The sequence below is a fragment of the Terrapene carolina genome, unplaced genomic scaffold (assembly GCF_002925995.2).
Source record: "Terrapene carolina triunguis isolate 2854851 unplaced genomic scaffold, T_m_triunguis-2.0 Scaffold130, whole genome shotgun sequence".
Taxonomy (NCBI): domain Eukaryota; kingdom Metazoa; phylum Chordata; order Testudines; family Emydidae; genus Terrapene; species Terrapene triunguis.
Window position 1 is genome coordinate 5,530,214 of NW_020664481.1, and position 17,750 is coordinate 5,547,963.

Genomic DNA, 17,750 nt, shown 5'->3' on the forward strand with positions numbered 1-17,750 from the left:
CCTCACTCAGTAATTTCTGAATCAAGCCCGTAATTACTGCTTGAGCTAGAACAGATCATTTAGAAAGAGATTCAGTCTTGATTTAAAAACTCCAGGTGATGGGGAAATCCACCATGTAATTGTCCAAGCTGAGAGAAATACAAACAGCAGCAGAAGATGAACAGTGAAATTTAAATGAGAGAGTGTTGTTAGTAACAGAGACAAGGAAAGCAGATGATGTTTTAACTTGACAGTGTCCCTTTAAATGTTGTTTGAGACAGGAGTCTGGGAGCCTTATCATCACTCTCTGGTGAAATGTTACTAACTCAAACTTCTCACAGTTGCCCCTAACGAAGAAATTTCTTGTATTTATTCCTCTGTTTCTTCACACTAAACAGTGATCCCTGTGTTTCTTCACCCTCCACAAGATGTGGTAACTGAGACTGGGCAGGATGTTGTGATCACCTGTGCTGCCCAAGGAGATCCACGACCCACCATCACCTGGGCCAAAGTAAGAGAATTACAATTCCGTAGTCACCCTGTACCCAGCTGATAATCCCCATGCTGCGGTGTTCCTGATACTGTGTCATTACTAGATCAGAGTGAATCATTGATTTTCCAGTTCAGTGGCTGAGCCAAAAATATCTGAAACAAATTTGGTTAGTTATGTGTTTGAGAATTCTGTTCATTACTACAGTTTCAACCATTTTGCCTGGTGCTGAAGTTAGGCCTGTAATTGCCAGGATTGCCTCTGGAATCTTTTTTTAAAAATCGGCGTTACATTAGCTACCTTCCAGTCATCTAGTACCTAGGCTGATTTAAGCGATAGGTTGCATACCACAGTTAATCGTTTTGCAATTTCATATCTGAGTTCCTTCAGAACTATACAATGTATGTTTGGGAGCAGAGGAGGGTGGGAAGCCGGACAAGAGTGTAACTAGCCAAAAGAATTGCTGGGGGTGCGGTGAGGGGTGAAACGGACTGGTGTCTTCTTTGCTTTCAGATACCTTTTCTGTGTTGCAGAGTTCTCCTGACATCTGCTGGCCATGTCGATCAATGACAGCTGTGTGTGTGTTTCCTAGATAGAGCAGAGTCTAGGCTGAGGGATTCTCTCTGAAACGTCTTCCTGTCTTTTGATCATGCCACAGGAGGGTATTCAGATCACAGAGAGCGGCAAGTTCCATGTAAGTCGAGATGGGACCCTATCCATTCGAGACCTGGGAGTGGCTGATCAGGGCAGATATGAGTGTATAGCCAGGAATACCTTTGGATTCACGTCCAGCACCATGCAGCTGACCATCACTGGTACAGTGTCCCTTGGCTTTATCTCTACAAGGTTCTCTCTTTCTCTTGCTCTGCTTACGTATTTCCTGTGTGGATGCCTGTACTTTTAGAGAACGGTTATGTTACTCCTTTTGCTTCCTTATGGGCAGGTCATTCAGACACCCAGGCTTGCAAAGGGTGGGAGAATGAGAACAGCTCTGCCAATACAATGACAAGCTATTAAATGCTTGCTTGTAACCCTAATCCACTGGGGGAAGGGAGGCGTTCTCCATTTTTCACACTACTGCTTTGTGTAAGAAGGTAGGAGAAGCAGAGATTGTAAAGAATAGCAGGCAGAGAGGTAACACTCATCTGTCAATCAGACCGCAGGTTAAGCATCACGGTGGTAACCCTTGGAGGGAAGGGAAGAATCGAGGAGGAAAAAATTGGAAGCAAAGCAAGGGCGGTTTAAAAGCATTTCTCAAGCACGCAGGGGTGAATAGCGTGCATAGCCAATCATTTATTAGATTAATTTAGCCTCCTTCTCGGTGCATGAATTGCCTGTGAGACGTTTAGGATGTTGTCTAACTTCTTTGTTGTTTGAAATTACTCACAGGATAATTAATGTGATTTGTTCGTGGTTGGTAGCTTGTTTTCCAACAGCGCATGTTGCATGTCAGTTCCCAATGTCAATATCCACATTTGAGCTGGGTTGATTACCTTTGGTGTGACGTGCTGGCCACGAGGTATTGTCTGGTTCTTGAGTGGGCAGGGGAAACACGCAGGGTTTGTCTGATTCTGCCCAGCAATCAGGAGGTGCTTTGATCTAGCTAGTGCCACTAAAAACAGCACTGAAGCGGTGGCCGCATGGGCTAGCCATTCGAATACATATCCAGGGTCCCAGGCAGGGTTGTACATGGGCAGCGAGCCTGTGCCACTGGCCATGCTGCTGCTTCACTGCTATTTTTGAGCAAGCTAACAAGATTGAAGCTAGCTGAGGTGTGTCTACACATGATACAATCACACCTCCCGATTGCAGTGTAGACCCTTAGAATCAGATTTCTGAAGTGCATACTCCTGCGTACAGGCTCATGTTAAAAAACTCCCTCTTGCCATGAACGTACCTGTCAGTTAACATGTTCTTTAGAAGATCTGTGAACATGACCACTACAGCTGAAGCAAATTCAGATATCTTATGCAAGCGAATGTTCACAGACCAAAATCTTGGGGTGCTCCCCTCGGTCTAAGATGGCATGTTGTCATCCTGCGGTGTGGTCTCTTGTATGCTGGGGCAGTGATTTCAGTTCATAACTATCCTGCAAACTGAGACCCAAACCTACCCCAAGTTGTTTATGACGGCACACGGCAATGAAGTTCTATTTTGTAGTGGACACTGATGCACAAAAGTCTCGCCAAGTTCTCTCAGGGTTGGAAAACCAAAGTAAAATTAAGTCATTTAATTTCCTCATTCTCTCTTGATTCCTTGAAAGCCACGGACGTTGGTCGGAGTGGCGACACCTTTGTAGCCACGTCAATACAGGAAGCCATCAGCAGTGTGGACCATGCTATCAATTCAACGCGCACTGAGCTGTTTAGCAAGTAAGGCTGCTTGGGGTTAAGATCTGAGCTGCAGAAATGACAGCAGATGGAGGTCAGAAATATATTGGGTGGAGATGCTCTGAAAGCATGTATTATACCTCACTGCTATAATTCCATCTCAGGTTTCTGGTGAGCCAAGTTAGTAAACATAGGCTCGATAGCAGGGTAAAAAATCATAACGGGGAGACCCGTTTGTAGAATTGTCTTACAAAGGAACCCCATCTCTCAAGCCCCTTGAGACTGTTTTGTAGGAGACAATACAACTGGAAGAGGAATGGGATTGTAACCTTGAGCTGTTCAAAGGGACAGAGCACACACAGAAATAAAGGATCAGCACAGTCAGTATATAAATGCAGATGACTTCATTCATTGTGGGGCAGTGGAGCAGGCCAAAAAATATGTATCTGAACTTTTTTCTTGACAAAAAGTAGCTTTAGATTAAATGGAAATTTCATAGAAGATGTATTTTAATTGAACATTTGGGAGTTTTCATAAGAAAACCAAAAACATTTTGGCCTTCAACCAAAATGTTATGGTGTTCAGGTGCCAAAAACTGAAACATTTTTGAAATTATGAATAATTATGAAAATGTTCATTAAATTTTTTTCATTGGGGTGGGGGTGGAATCCTTTCCTGATCAGCTCTAGCAAGCAGACAAGTTGAACCACTAACATGAATACTTGTTGGGATATCTCTCCTGAATAGGTCTAGATTGTGACCCAGGTTGCCTGAAACATCTTGTTAACATCAGGGAAATATTCATTTCAGTAATCAAGAATCCCTTGTAGCCCACTTTTAATTTTCTGAAACAGGCGACCCAAAACTCCCAATGACTTGCTGGCACTCTTCCGTTACCCCCGGGACCCTTACACCATCGAAACAGCCCGGGCTGGCGAGATCTTCGAAAGAACCTTGCAACTGATCCAAGACCATGTCCAGCAGGGGTTGATTGTGGACATGAATGGCACGGGTACGACCGGTTATTTCTGATCCGACAGTAGAACGTCAGGAAATTCAGGGGGAGAATAAAGTTAAAAAAACAGCAACGCCAGACGGTTGCCAGGTGGGAAGTCAGAACATTGTACTAAAAGTTCAAAACACTTAAATATCAGTAAGTGGAGACATGGACTGTCCAGGATCCAACACCAGTGATTAACTCTGCCCCTTATCCTGACCATCATCTTCCATCCAACTTTCAGCTATAGGCATGAAGATCATAGAATGCCCTGCAAAGTGGAAAGCGTATCCCAGTGGTTAAGGCCCGGGTTCACTTCCCCACTCTACCACAGACTTCTTGAGTGACCTAGGGCAAGTCACTTAGGCCCAGTCTACACCTCAAACTTAGGTTGGCCTAGTTACCTGTCTCAGGGCTGTGAAACATTCACCCTCCCTGAGAGACGTAGTGAAGTTGACCTACGCCCCAGTGTAGACACTGCTAGATGAATGAAAGAATTCTTCCATCAACCTAGCAGCCGTCTATGAAGGGGGTGGATTTACTACAGTGGCGGACAAACCCCTTCCATTGCTGGAGCAAGTGTTTAGACAAAAGCAGAGTAGCTGCAGTTATGCTGCTGTGGCGCTTGTAGTGTAGCCACAGCTCCGGTCTGTCTCAGTTCCTCGTTTGTCAAGTGAGGATAATGCCTTCCCACTCCACAAGGCTGCTCTGAGGATACCTACATTAAAGACTGTGAGGTGCTCAGATGGCAGCCCTGTAATGACTATAAAGACATAAAAACAAAACAAACATACTAATTAGGGACTGGAAACCAGGCCCACACTCATGGCATGGCCCAGACACCACAACATCCTACATTACCCTCTCTGTAATGTTTATACCTAGCCCTGGCTCCGTCCACCATTCCATGATGGGGCCAGTACCTCACTATTCTTCCTTCACCCTCCCACAATCAGTCACAGGCCCTACACTCCACATACCGGCCCAGCGATCAAATTGCCTTGTCCACCCTCAAGATAGTGATGACAGACCCCCAACTAGCCCTCATGTGGGGTGGCAGGGTGTGTGTCTCCGATGGCCATGCTCTAATGTGTTGTTTTGGGGTTCCCTCACAGGCTACCGTTACAACGACCTGGTCTCCCCTCACTACCTGAACGTGATCGCCAACCTGTCTGGCTGCTCCGCCCACCGCCGCACGCCCAACTGCTCTGACATCTGTTTTCACAAGCAGTACAGGACCCACGATGGCTCCTGTAACAATCTCCAGCACCCAATGTGGGGTGCGTCCCTCACAGCCTTCCAGCGCCTCCTCAAGCCGGCCTACCAGAATGGTTTTAACCTGCCGCGGGGCTTCTCTTTGGCGGAAGACTCCAGGGAGCTGCCCCTGCCGCTGCCTCGTCTCGTCTCCACAGCCATGATAGGGACAGAAACCATCACCTCCGACGACCAGTTCACTCACATGCTCATGCAGTGGGGCCAGTTTCTGGACCATGACATGGACCAGACGGTGGCAGCCATCAGCATGTCGCGGTTCTCGGACGGGGCACCCTGCAGCGAGGTGTGCACCAATGACCCGCCGTGCTTCTCCGTCGTGATCCCGGAGAACGACCCCCGGGTGAGGAACGGGCGCTGCATGTTCTTTGTCCGCTCCAGCCCCGTGTGCGGCAGCGGGATGACCTCCCTGCTGATGAACTCCGTCTACCCCAGGGAACAGATCAACCACCTGACCTCTTACATCGACGCCTCCAACGTCTACGGCAGCACGGAGCAGGAATCTCAGGAGCTGAGGGATCTGAGCAGCCAGAGAGGGCTGCTGAAACAAGGACAGGTGGTGCCCAGCTCGGGGAAACACCTCCTCCCGTTTGCAGTGGGGCCGCCCACCGAGTGTATGCGGGATGAGAACGAGAGCCCCGTGCTGTGCTTCCTGGCGGGGGATCACCGGGCCAACGAGCAGCTGGGCCTCACAGCCATGCACACCCTCTGGTTCCGGGAGCACAACCGCCTTGCCGCCGAGCTGCAGGCTCTGAATCCCCACTGGGATGGGGACACGCTCTACCACGAGGCGCGCAAAATGGTGGGCGCCCAGATGCAGCACATCACCTACGCGCACTGGCTCCCCAAGATCCTCGGGGAAGCTGGCGTGAAGGTGCTGGGCGAATACAAAGGCTACGACCCCAACGTCAACGCTGGAATCCTCAATGCCTTCGCCACCGCGGCCTTCCGGTTCGGACACACGCTGATCAACCCCGTCCTGTATCGGCTGAATGAAACCTTCCAGCCCATTCGCCAAGGCCACGTCCCCCTCCACAAGGCCTTCTTCTCCCCTTTCAAGATCACCCAGGAAGGAGGGATTGATCCTCTCCTCCGCGGTCTGTTCGGGGTCCCTGGGAAAATGCGGGTCCCCTCCGAGCTCCTGAACATGGAACTGACCGAGAAGCTCTTCTCCATGGCGCACTCTGTCTCACTGGATCTGGCAGCAATCAACATCCAGCGGGGGAGGGACCATGGCATCCCCCCATACAATGACTTCAGGGTCTTCTGCAACCTCACGTCGGCACAGGAGTTTGAAGACCTCCGTAACGAGATCAAAAACCTGGAGATCAGGGAAAAGCTCAGGAGGTACTGTGGTTTGGACCATGAGATCAGTCTACCAATGGTATTGCCCTCCCCTAGCACCTATCAGCTGATCTGCTCTACTGCGATGGGGTTCAGAAGCCAGGGTGATGGCCGTGGTATAACAACTAGAATACCTGGAGATTTCCAAGCGAGCAATCCCTTACTTCTCAACCTCTAGTACTGTATCAGGGGATTGGTACGTTACTCTTTGGGTTTCAACCTGAGAGTAACGTACCAATTTTCCAAGATAGCTATTTTCCAAGAGGACTAAATTGCCTGTTGTCTGTCTGGGTTACTACTCCTTATTGTGGAGTTAGGCCCTCCCTTCTGTCGTCTAGGTAGCTCACAGTAGTTACTGTCCAAATGTTGCCCAGATGAGCTCCTTGCACCCAGATTCCTATTCAAATGAAGCAATACTCCAGCCAAGATTGCTTTCCGCCCTCTGATAATCTTTTCCTTTTTGCCTCTCACTGTGCAGTTTATATGGGACTACCAAAAACATTGACCTGTTTCCAGCACTGATGGTGGAAGATCTTGTCCCTGGGACCAGAGTTGGACCAACATTGATGTGCCTGCTAGCAACACAGTTCCGAAGACTCAGAGATGGGGATAGGTACCATCATCTCTGGTCAAACCAAACCCCCCAGTATTCTGCTTGGGGAGATCACTCCTCTTGGGGAGACATGAAAGGAACAATTCCTGATTTCCCCTGGGTTCCAAGGCTGTGATGGTTCTTTGGGTAGGGGAATAAGGATGTAGGGCAGGCTCTGTTCTCCTCCCTTCTGTGTATCTGCTCAAGGACTTACGGCAGTTCAGGAATCTTATCTTGTTCTTAGTTAAAGATTAATTCACTTGGGCTTCATTGTACTTTCAAGGTTCTTAAGTTGTCCTCTGCTGTGGGAATGCTAGAAAAGTATGGGTGTGGGGACAGGGTTGGGAGCTTAATTCGGGGCGAATTTGGTGCATGTGATGTCAGTCGTGCCACTGATCGCTCTGGTTACCTGCAGAAAGAATGCCAGGGCGGCACAATCCTAACCCACTACACTATAGCTATTGCCGTTCTGAGCTTGTCTTGGGATGGAACTGATCCTACTAGGGAAGGGTCGGACTTGAGTAGTCGCCCCTTAAGGCTTGTGAGACCCTCAGACTCAAGTCCACTTAAGCCACAAATTAAACTCAGGTCCTGAAATGTAAATACTGGTGCCCTACCCCATTGCACATCCCCCGCCCTGCCTGGCCTTTCCCCCCATCTTGGCCTCTCCTCGCCCAGTATTACTGCTTGTTAGCCTCAGTGACACCATGGCTTGCAATCCCCTGTAGGTTTTGGTACGAGAATCCTGGAGTCTTCACCCCAGCCCAGGTGACTCAGATAAGGCAGACGTCGCTGGCTCGCATCATCTGCGACAACAGCGACCATGTCCGACAGCTCCAGAGGGACGTGTTCCAGGTGGCATCCTACCCCCAAGGCATGGTCAACTGCGAGGAGATCCCGGCGGTTGATCTCCGCATGTGGCAGGACTGCTGCGAAGGTGGGCGCAGTGCCGCTGTTGTGTCGATCGGCACGTGGGTTCAGGTTGGGAGGAGTCCTTTTATGCGCGCGCTCTCTCTCTCTCTCTCTCTCTCTCTGAAAGAGATTCAAGGGATGGTTTTATGATGTACATAACTCCTCTGCAGGCAGGAAGTCACAGCTCATTCTTATTACATATCATTGGTATTTCTGTAGCACTTAGGAGCCCCTGTCATGAACCGGGACCTCGCTGTGCCAGACGCTGTACAAACACACAAGAAATATCTGTATATCTATTCAGGTAGTGTGGCCTGCACTGGGACCCAGGAGACCTGAGTTCTAGTCCCAGCTCTGTCACTGCCCTGCTGGGTGACCTTAGACAAGCCACTTCCCCTTTCTGTGCCTCAGTTTCCCCATCTGTAAAATGGGATAACGACACTCACCTGTGGAAAAAGCTTTGAGATCTACTGATGAAAAGCACTGTCTAAGAGTGAAGTATTATTATTACCATTAAATACAGATGCATGCTGTATATTTAACATCCTGCTTATATTTAGGCAGGGGTCTCAAAATATGATGGGTTCCTCCTTCCCCTTGATCCTAGCACTTCTGGTCCTGTGGCCAGTCAATCCCCAGCAGCCTCCAGCATTCCACCCCTTAGATCAAGTGGAGCATTAGCATGATTGCACCCCTAAAGCGTGCAGCCTAAAAAACAGTGGGCAACTGTAGAAGGGACTGGCTGGAGTCTCCGTGGAAGGTAGATGCTGCTGCCTTTTGCTCTGGGCAAGGGGGGCTGTTGGTAGGTGGAGCTGGAGAGAGAGATTGGCTCGTGCCAAGCCATGGGAATTAGTAAAGAGGGGAAGAAGACAAGAGGGAAGAGAAGGCGCCAATTCCGAGAATTTCTGGATTATTATTCCCGGCTCCTCTGAGCTTCAAGAGCCGCCCTGGTTTCCCTTCCCCGCTTTCGCCCTGAAGGCATCAGGTCACAAACCACTGGCCAAGGAGGGCCGTACCGGACTCACTCCGGAGACCGTCAGTGCCACTCCCTGTTTCCCCCTCCACACACTGCAAGTGACCAGGCGTGGGAATCAAACCCCGCGCTCCCAGGCCAGTCCTGGAGGAGTCGGGTTTGATCTTGAAAGGTCAGGGACTGAGCTGCCAGTGCCGTAACGGGCACTAATTTCTGGGGGAGTTGAAGCAGCGCAGCCCCTCGCAGGGTCAGGCCTTTGGGTCCCTTTTGAATCAACGTAACTCAGCCTGGAGCAGCCCAGAGAAGGCTGGGTCTCCTGATGTCGGAGTGATCACCAGGGACCTTTTGAAGGAGCAAACTTGGGTCTGTCGTCTCCATAGGGAAGGATGCCGACGCCCTGAATAAATTGTATGTCCTGGAAAATCCATTGGCCGGATTCTTTATTAAGTTAACTTCTGCTGCAACCTGGGCACCCCGCCTTGCTGGTGCAGCTGTGCCCCTGCCAAGCCCTGTATCCCGGCAGGCCCACCTCCTTCCAGCATGTCAGGGCATGGTGAAGCCACACTCAATGACGTCAGTCCTCCACTGGCACCCGTGGCTGCCGTTCTAAGTGGCAGTGGGGGCCGGCACTCAGAATCGGGGCCTGGAGCTGGCTCCCTGGTGCTCTCGCCCCTACGTCGAATGGTGTTCCAGCCGTTCTTGCTCCATGTGCTTGTGCAGTGGAACGCACCAACTCAGAACTGCTTGATGTAATTGTTCTAGCTGCATAGAGGCCGATGAAGGCTTATGCTGAGTGGGGAGATTGGAGGGAGGGGAAATTCAAGCAAAAGGGCAGGATTTCCAGACTGAGCATCACTCCAAAGTCTCCTTTCCCTTCCTCCAGACTGCAGAACCAGAGGGCAGTTCAATGCTCTTTCTCAGCAATTCCGGAGCAAGAGGTCTCCCAGCTTCAGCTACCCAGAAGAAAACCCTTCTAAGCACAACCCTGCTGTCCCAAGGTGCGGTACCTCTGCATTTTTCACCTTCCCTTTCTCTACTGTCACAAGGGTTTTCAGTTTTTGTGTGCGCGTGCATGTGATCATTTGAAATCTGCCAACCTGAGCTGAGGACTAGACTGCAGAGATATTTGCAAAACTAAATAGATCAAATTATATATGACTGAATAAACTGTTTTGTCTAGATAGAGTGCTGGATTCTGCTAAGATCCGAGTTACGGTGCTGTTTAGGGAACTATGATATCGCACAAATACAAACTCTGAGCCTGATCCAAAGCCCATTGGAGATGGTAGGAGTCTTTCCGTTGATTTTAATGAGCACTGGATCGGGGTCCTGTATTATTGACCGTACATATGCAAGTATTGTGTGCTGCTCTTTCCCTGTGACGTGTCGTCGCCGGGTGAGAGCACATGAAAACAAGAGATCATGAACATTGTAGGGCGCAGATTTTCAAAATCTCAGGAGCCTAAGGCCACACACGCAAAAAAATCTGCAATTGCACATCTAATCACTATGTACATTCACCAAAGTGTAAATTTGGGGGTTGCACTCAGTCCTGGTAAGTGCTGGTGCAAATTAGGCAAACAGTTGCACGGACGTTTCCCCAGTGACTCTGGGCTCTTGAACCCTTGAGAATCTGGCCCGTAAACTCCTTTTGATTTAGAAAAGCAGGAACATTAAACACAGAACCTGAGTGTGCAGCCAGGGACACACTTTGAAATACCCGCACAGCCAGGAAATTGACGAGTGAACGTTTTCACTTTCTCTGCCCCTGCTTACAGAAACGAAGAGTCTTCCCATGACCATTCTTCCCAGCCGGACCTTGAGTCCTTTGTGGCTGACCTAGAAAAGACCGTCTCTTTCCTACGGAAACAGGTAGGACTTCATATGGCACCAGGGCTCTTCCCCTCACCCACCCGTGAACAGGATGTAGTGCCCTGTATAAAGCTGCCAAGTGTCGTGGGTTTGGCTTGTTCCCTCCCTCAGAAGTGGGAGTGACTGAGCAGAGGGAACTAGGGGTAGCCCCAGGAGCCAGAGGGCAGAGAGAGGAGGAGAAGGGCAGGGCTGGTAGGAGACTCTTGCTGGGGGGTAAGGATTACTGTTGGGGGTTCACCTTTCTCAGACTCCGTCCCAGAGCCCTGAGGTCCAGCCTCGCATCTTCCATAAGGCTGCCTGGCCTTCTGACGTGCCTCCAGAATGGGACTCATTCTCAGCATCCCTCTGCATTTGCTTCAGCTGAGACCCAGCAGTGCAGAGGCATGTCCAAATTGCACTCGGCAGTGGGAACGAAACGTTAACCAGCCTCCTCCTAATCTCCGGGTGCGCTCAAGTTTGGGGAGTGCAGGCTGCAGAATTTTGGGTGGGGAGAGGAGCTTGGAGAATTCCCCACCTGGCAGCTGGTGCGATCTTTGTCTTGCTGTCTCAGGTCAACGCCTTAGAAGGTCAGCTGAGGTGGTGGCATAGAAGCACTAATGAATATAGACGGTGGAAGAAGACTGGAGAGAAACGGAGAAAAAGATGATGACCCCATCTGCTAATGTGAGGTCAGAGCACGTCGGCTGGGCCGCCAGCATGGGAGAGGGTGCAGGGAAGGCTAGATCCGTACCAGATGGCTGATCATTACTATTTATTTGTATTATCATAGCACCTAGGAGCCCTAGACGTGGCCCGGGACCCCACTGTGATAGGCAGAACAAAAAGAGTGTAAATTCTTTAGGGAAGTGACTGTCTAAGTACTGTAAGTGGATTTAATTTATCCACCAATGATGCCCCCAAATCTCACAGCCCAAATGGGTCTCTAGAAGGCCATGTGGGGAGCTCAGATCACAGACGGGGGTGGATGGAGGGACTCTACTATATATACCTTGTACAGCTGTGTTCCCCTGTAACTCAGCAATAGCTGTACATGGTTGTTAGCCTGTGGACTACTGCTCCTTCTCGTGTTAGCAGCCTTGATAGCTATCCTTCTGTACCCCAAAGCCGTGCCCTCCATCCAGTTCGCTATGTTCATGGGGAGTGGTGCCTGGTGGGAAGCAGAATGAGCCCACTTAATTGTTTGGCTTAGAAAAGCACCGTGGAGCTTCTCACACCCTTGAAGGAGATTAAAAATGGCCTGGCTGGCAGTACACCCAGTTTAAGAGGGGGGACCTGTAACCAAACCAATCCACTAAGCGTGCATCGCAAACAGGAAGCCCCTACTCTGTGTGGTGGTGCTGCTCATCCAGCACTCTCGAGCCAAGGGCAGACAGATTGCACACCTGTGCAGTGCGTCCCCAGGAGCTGTCCTCTGCAGAGAGGACATGTTTGGGAAGAATGAGTTTTAAACTAGCTCCGTTGGCTCCCAGCAGAGGCTGGAAAGCTAGGTTCCCGAAGAGCGATGGAGGAGGACAGAAGGGGTAGCTTATACATTAGAGGGCTCTGGAGCCTATTGCTTTTATTTGATAGGAGTCGTTATGCTGCTGTTTGCATTGCAATAGCATCTAGAGGCCCCAGCCCCTTGGTGCTAGGTGCTGTACAAACATGTAACAAGGAGATGATTCCTGCCCCAAAGCGTTCACAATCCACACGGTCTCTTTTCCTCCTCCCTAGGTTATTTCAGGTGATCTGTACGCTTCACACTGCTCACCTCTCAGCCAATCTTCTCCACCCCAACATCACAGCCAGCGAGAACAACGTTCCATCCAGTCTGACGCCTCCTGTACCACTCCACCGCAGAGCAACTGTGCTTTCCCTGGTACCTGACTCTCTGCACTGACAGCTTAGAGCCCCTGAACCATCTCTGCCCCCCTCCGCCGCAGGGGAAAGGTTCCTCCCAGGAGTTCCAGCCTGCAAACCTCTGCACTGCCCTGGTTTAGGCAAGCAGACCATGTGCTCCTAGGATCTCGCTTTTCACCAGCACTTTTCGCCCTCACTCAGAAAGCGGAGACAAGTTAAAACTGCTTCGATGCCGTCATCCTGTACGCTTTCCTCCTCCCGCTGCTTTTGCAGCAGGTATTCCCAGGGCACCCAACCCCATTGGGAACATAGCGTACCTAGCAACACTTCGCCCAGACGAGCCGTCTCAGCCAGCAGGGTCAGCAAGGATTTGGAAAATCTGATCTCACGTGTTTAAATTTTAAAAAATCCTCTTCTTATGTAATTGAGCGAATGAGAGCTTCAGGGACTGTGAAGCACAACTGGCATGGCCTGCAGTTAACGCAAGCAGTGACAAGAAACCCCCCCATCCATTGGAAATATTCCTCCCATCCTGGGCGTAGAGTCCGGTGCATGAGAATGCGGTACTGGAAACAGAAAGGAGGTCCGCTACCCTTGATGCTTTACTTCCTCACTCATTTTAAAACTAGTGGAATCTCCCCCAATTAAATCTCTGCGAGCGAATCTACCTTTTGCTGCCCCATGGTCACAAACGTTTTCTTTCGGTCTGGACTGCTCTCTCCACGCTTCGACCTTTACGCGTTTTAGCTGGGTGTGTGTTTCCATTCGTCTTTACCCTCCTAAGGCTTTCAGCTGGAAGATGTATTTACAGTGTAAATGTAACAGGACCTGACACACAACCGCAGATAATTAAATGTAACAGCCCTCTAGTTAATAGCCAGGAGCGGCTGTGTTCCATCAGTTAGCTACGTGGAGAATACCGTGTGCTGTATTTGACACATTAATGAATGTAAAGTGTTGCTTGTATTTATTATTCCCAGGTGCTCCACAGCTAAACAAGAAATATGTAACCAGCTTTGGGGGGCTACTTTGGAGGTGCTTTTCAGTGGTGCTATAATTTAAACCCATGGGACTCCAGGGTAGCCTGAAACTTGTCAGTCACGGGCAGATAGTTTTTTTTTTTCTAAGAACATACCTGAGTCCTTAGTTGTTATCTCTGTTCCTCCCATCATCCCTCTCTTTTTCCCACCCTGTATCCTCCCCCTTCCCACAGTACAAGGATCATAAACTTTTCCAAATATGCTTGTTCTTTTTTTTTCTTCTTTTTAGGCCTGTTACTGAATCGAAGGGACCCAAAGCCTGTGTTGCCCCTGCTAGGACTTGGAAGTTATTAGGAAAATAAAATGATGCTAGAAAAGGGGTGTGGCTGATGAGATTTTATCAACTATTTCTTGGTGTGCCAAGGTGGGTGAGGTAATGTCTGTTATTGGACCAGAAGATGGTCCAATAAAAGAGATTGCCTCGCACACCTTGTGTGTCTCATATCCTGGGACCCTGTATACATACTTCTGTTGGACTGGGCTTGTAATGCAAGTGCCTGCTTGTAGGGATGGTAAAAGCTACACATGGATGGTTAGCTCAGCTCAGAGGCAGTGTCTGGTTCTAAGTGTCATTTCTACTTTTCTAGCTATGGTAGAAATGAAGCATCAGGAGCACATCCTCAACCAGGGCCGGCTCTAGCATTTTTGTCTCCCCAAGCAGGGGGGGGGGAAAAAAAAAGCCGCGATCACAAGCGGCGGCAGCTCTACCGCCACTTCAGTCTACGGTGGCAATTCAGCGGCAGGTCCTTCGCTCCGAGAGGGAGTGATGGCCCCGCCGCCAAACGGCCGGATGTGCCGCCCTCCTCTTCATTGGCCGTCCCAGGCACCTGCTTGCTAGGCTGGTGCCTGGAGCCGGCCCTGTCCTCAGCTGCTGTAAATCGGCTACCGTTGACTTTTGCTTTACGCTGTCTGAGGGTCTGGCCCCGTGGGACTTGACAGAGGTCAGAGGGAGAGAGTCCAATATTCCATGTCTCTTTCAGCAAACAACAAGCTTATGCAGCCCTCGTTACATATAGCAAGGGACAAATGTGCTGATACCGACTGTCCAGTTTAAATCCCTAAAGACGCAGGGCCGTGGTGGATTTTTCTCTTGATGCACGTGGTTAAGGCAGGTGGGAGGGCGCAGAGCGTAATGTGAACAGCAGAGTGTTCAGAGGTGTTTTATGCATAGTCCAGTGGGCAATGCGGAACTTGCTGTCTCTTTTCCCTACAAGTTGGAACCTCTGCCTCCCCCCCTCTTTGATTCCTGCTCTTATGCTAGACGTAAGAAAAGCACCACTTGGTGAAACTCCCTAAGCAGAAAATCCTCTCTCCAGTGCCCGGTGTTCGTGCAGATGATGCAGGCTGATAGGCAGCCATCAGTGGAGCCTCTTTGGCCAGGTAGGGCACGTTTGCTGTGCTGCTTTCTTGTAGGTGGGGAGTGGCTGGCGTATATTCATGATTACAGACCCACCAGTCCATCCTTCCCCACAACTCCTATGCAGCAGCCTGGAATGATTCTTCATGGAGCCCAGGTCCATGGTAGATGTGGAGAGGACACAAGTTGAGTGGCACTTCTGGCTCTCTGAGCCTTTGGGGTGGGGCCAGATGCCCCTAAAATCTGATCAAGTTTTGGGGCAGATAGTTTGGGTATCGTCAGAATCCCGGGAAGCACGCAGGGAACACTGGCACCGAGCCACAGGATTTGCACACGTTGGTTTGCTACCCTGTGCCGCCTCTTCGTGTTGATTTCTGGACTCCTACAGCTGCCCTCTGTGGCAGCTGTGAACCAGGAATTACCTCTCTGTCTGTACCATGGGAAACCCAGTGTGGTTTACTAATGCGGCACCTTGAGACACTTTGTTCCTCACAAAAAGCAAATTTACCAGCCAAATGAACTTGCGTGTGAATTTTTGCACTCAACATCAATGGACTTACAACTTTCATAAAGCTGTGTGTGTGTGTGTGTGTGTGTGTGTGTGTGTGTGTTCAGTGCTCACGAGCATTTATCCTGAGGAGAGCCAATAGCGCTCTACTCCAACCCCATCCCAGGTCACTCGGGAACCCGGTGGCCCCACTTTGAGCAGCCCTGTGGACTCTGGAACAACAGTCCATAGATTCCCAGGCCAGAAGGCACTATTGTGATCAATGTATAAGACAGGCCAGAGACCTGCCCCAAAGCAATTCCCAGAGCAGATTTTAGAAAAACGTCCAAGCCAGCACTTGGCAGCTGTGTGTGTGTGTGTGTGTGTGTGTGTGTGTGTGTGTGTGTGTGTGTGTAAGGGTGATTGCCAAGTGTCTTTGCACCCGAACCCCCTACATTGCACATGGCTCCAAGAACCCACTCTCAAGGGCTGGTCCCTCAGCTGCTGTAAATCCTCATAGATCCACTGCCTGAGAAGCTAACCCTATGCCTTTTGCCACTCATGTTTGCTACGACAGCGAGTGGAGGGGGGATTGACTGCATCAGGGAATGGAGGATTGGCTACCTAAGGGGTGTGAAGTTTAAGGAATGTAACTTTATAATGTATCCAGGTGAGTCAACAGCTCTCCTGACCACAGGATCTAAATGGCTCCTGTGAGTGAAAAGATGCAAAACCATGACAGATGCAATTCCTAGAGCCAAACTCAAATGAAAAGAAAAATTGAGATCCAGATAAAAGAGAGGTTTTCAGATAAATTTATAACGGTCTGAATTTTGCTACTGAAGTGGCCTTAAGTTGACCACTTAAGTGATCTAGTTTTGCCACTTAATTGAAAATTGCAACTTCGGCTATCCGGATTCACCACTTAGGCACTGTGGTCTTCTTAAGTAGAACTCTTTAGTAGCTGAGACCACTTAAATGGCATAATTATTCAATAAACCTCTGTTCAAACCATTACAATATCTCTTACTCTCTCTTTTTTTTTAAACCACTTCTTTCAAACAAACAATTTGCATCCTGAAAACAAACTAGAGTCAGCAATGGTATTCCAGACAATTATAACTAGTTTTCAATTCAATTTTTATTTTTTTTATCATTTCTATGGATAATATTGATGTTTATTTTTAAACATTTTTTTCTGATTTTTATCAATTTAAATTTTCACAGTTGTGGGAAATTATGGGGGGGCAGACAACAATTATTTGACAGTAGACGTTGAGATTCAAAAAGTTAGTTTTATAATCGTTCAAACACAAGGTTAACATCACACGTCAAAGTATACAAAGTAAATATCTTTAAATCAAGCTCTTAAGTCCTCAAGCAGCGTTTTTCTTACTTTGCCTAGCAGTGAATTTCGATCATGGGTGGAAATATTTGTTGGTTGGTTTGTGTGTGTACAGAGAAATTGACATCTACTAACATTGACCAGTCCAATCCTCCCACCCTAACTATGGCAGCCGAGGAAAAATAAGTGGCACAAGGGGCAGAGTTCAGGGAGAGCAGATCACCTGGCGAGAGAGATGCAAATCTCACTTACATGGAAACTCCATGCAAACTTCAGACCATTTCGGCTGGGACTTTTCACATTACATAGCAAACCTGAGGCCACATAAACGGTGAACTCCAGACAAGAAATGCAATAAACCTCTCCCTTTTTATTCAACAGTCTGTGTTATACAGATTGCATCGACTAAAGAGCTCCAGTTTAAAAAAAAAAAGCGAGGCAGTTGCAATGGAGGGGGAGTTAGTGATCCAGACAGGTAGAGCCGGATGTCAGAACCTGCCCAGGGCTGTACCTGGCAAGCAAAAAAATATTTGAGGCAAAAATCCAGACCACTCCAGCTGAAAACCTCCCCCTCTTACATTCTCTCACTTGCTGTCTCTGTAACTCGTTTTTTTTTAACTCTAGCACATTTGAGGAGATCATTTATATGAAAGATCCTGCACAAAATAGAGGGAGATTATTATTTAACTGAGATGTACCACTTGTACGTCCGAGTCCCTGCTACCTACCAGAGATTTGTTCGCCAGTAACTGGTAACTACCAGAACATATTTTCGGTTAAGTTCTAGTTCAAAAGACTCCCTTAATTCTTAAAGTGTAAACAGAGTTGACTAATGAAGCAAACTCCAGCTGTGATTGTCAGGCCAGCTGTGTGTGCAGGTCTGAGCCTATGGCTCCAGCCCCCAACGAGTTACACCTGATC

General features: G+C 49.0%; 1 protein-coding gene across 2 annotated transcripts in view; it reads left to right on the top strand.

Moving 5' to 3' along the window:
• Window positions 1-17,750, top strand: part of LOC112120222 (peroxidasin homolog) — a 73,129-nt gene that overhangs the window by 47,866 nt on the left and 7,513 nt on the right. Inside the window, exons 13-23 of one of the 2 annotated variants that reach the window (XR_003369835.1) lie at window positions 378-490; window positions 1,128-1,284; window positions 2,733-2,841; window positions 3,654-3,811; window positions 4,912-6,415; window positions 6,891-7,025; window positions 7,733-7,941; window positions 9,773-9,887; window positions 10,668-10,761; window positions 11,312-11,429; window positions 12,475-13,183. Coding sequence is in view for 1 of the 2 variants with exons in the window: in XM_026652697.1 (XP_026508482.1) it covers window positions 378-490; window positions 1,128-1,284; window positions 2,733-2,841; window positions 3,654-3,811; window positions 4,912-6,415; window positions 6,891-7,025; window positions 7,733-7,941; window positions 9,773-9,887; window positions 10,668-10,761; window positions 11,312-11,407 (2,690 nt within the window). In the remaining variant the exon portion in view is untranslated. Of the gene's footprint in view, window positions 1-377; window positions 491-1,127; window positions 1,285-2,732; window positions 2,842-3,653; window positions 3,812-4,911; window positions 6,416-6,890; window positions 7,026-7,732; window positions 7,942-9,772; window positions 9,888-10,667; window positions 10,762-11,311; window positions 11,430-12,474; window positions 13,940-17,750 lie in introns of those variants that run through there. The other variant, XM_026652697.1, reaches the window with a different exon arrangement.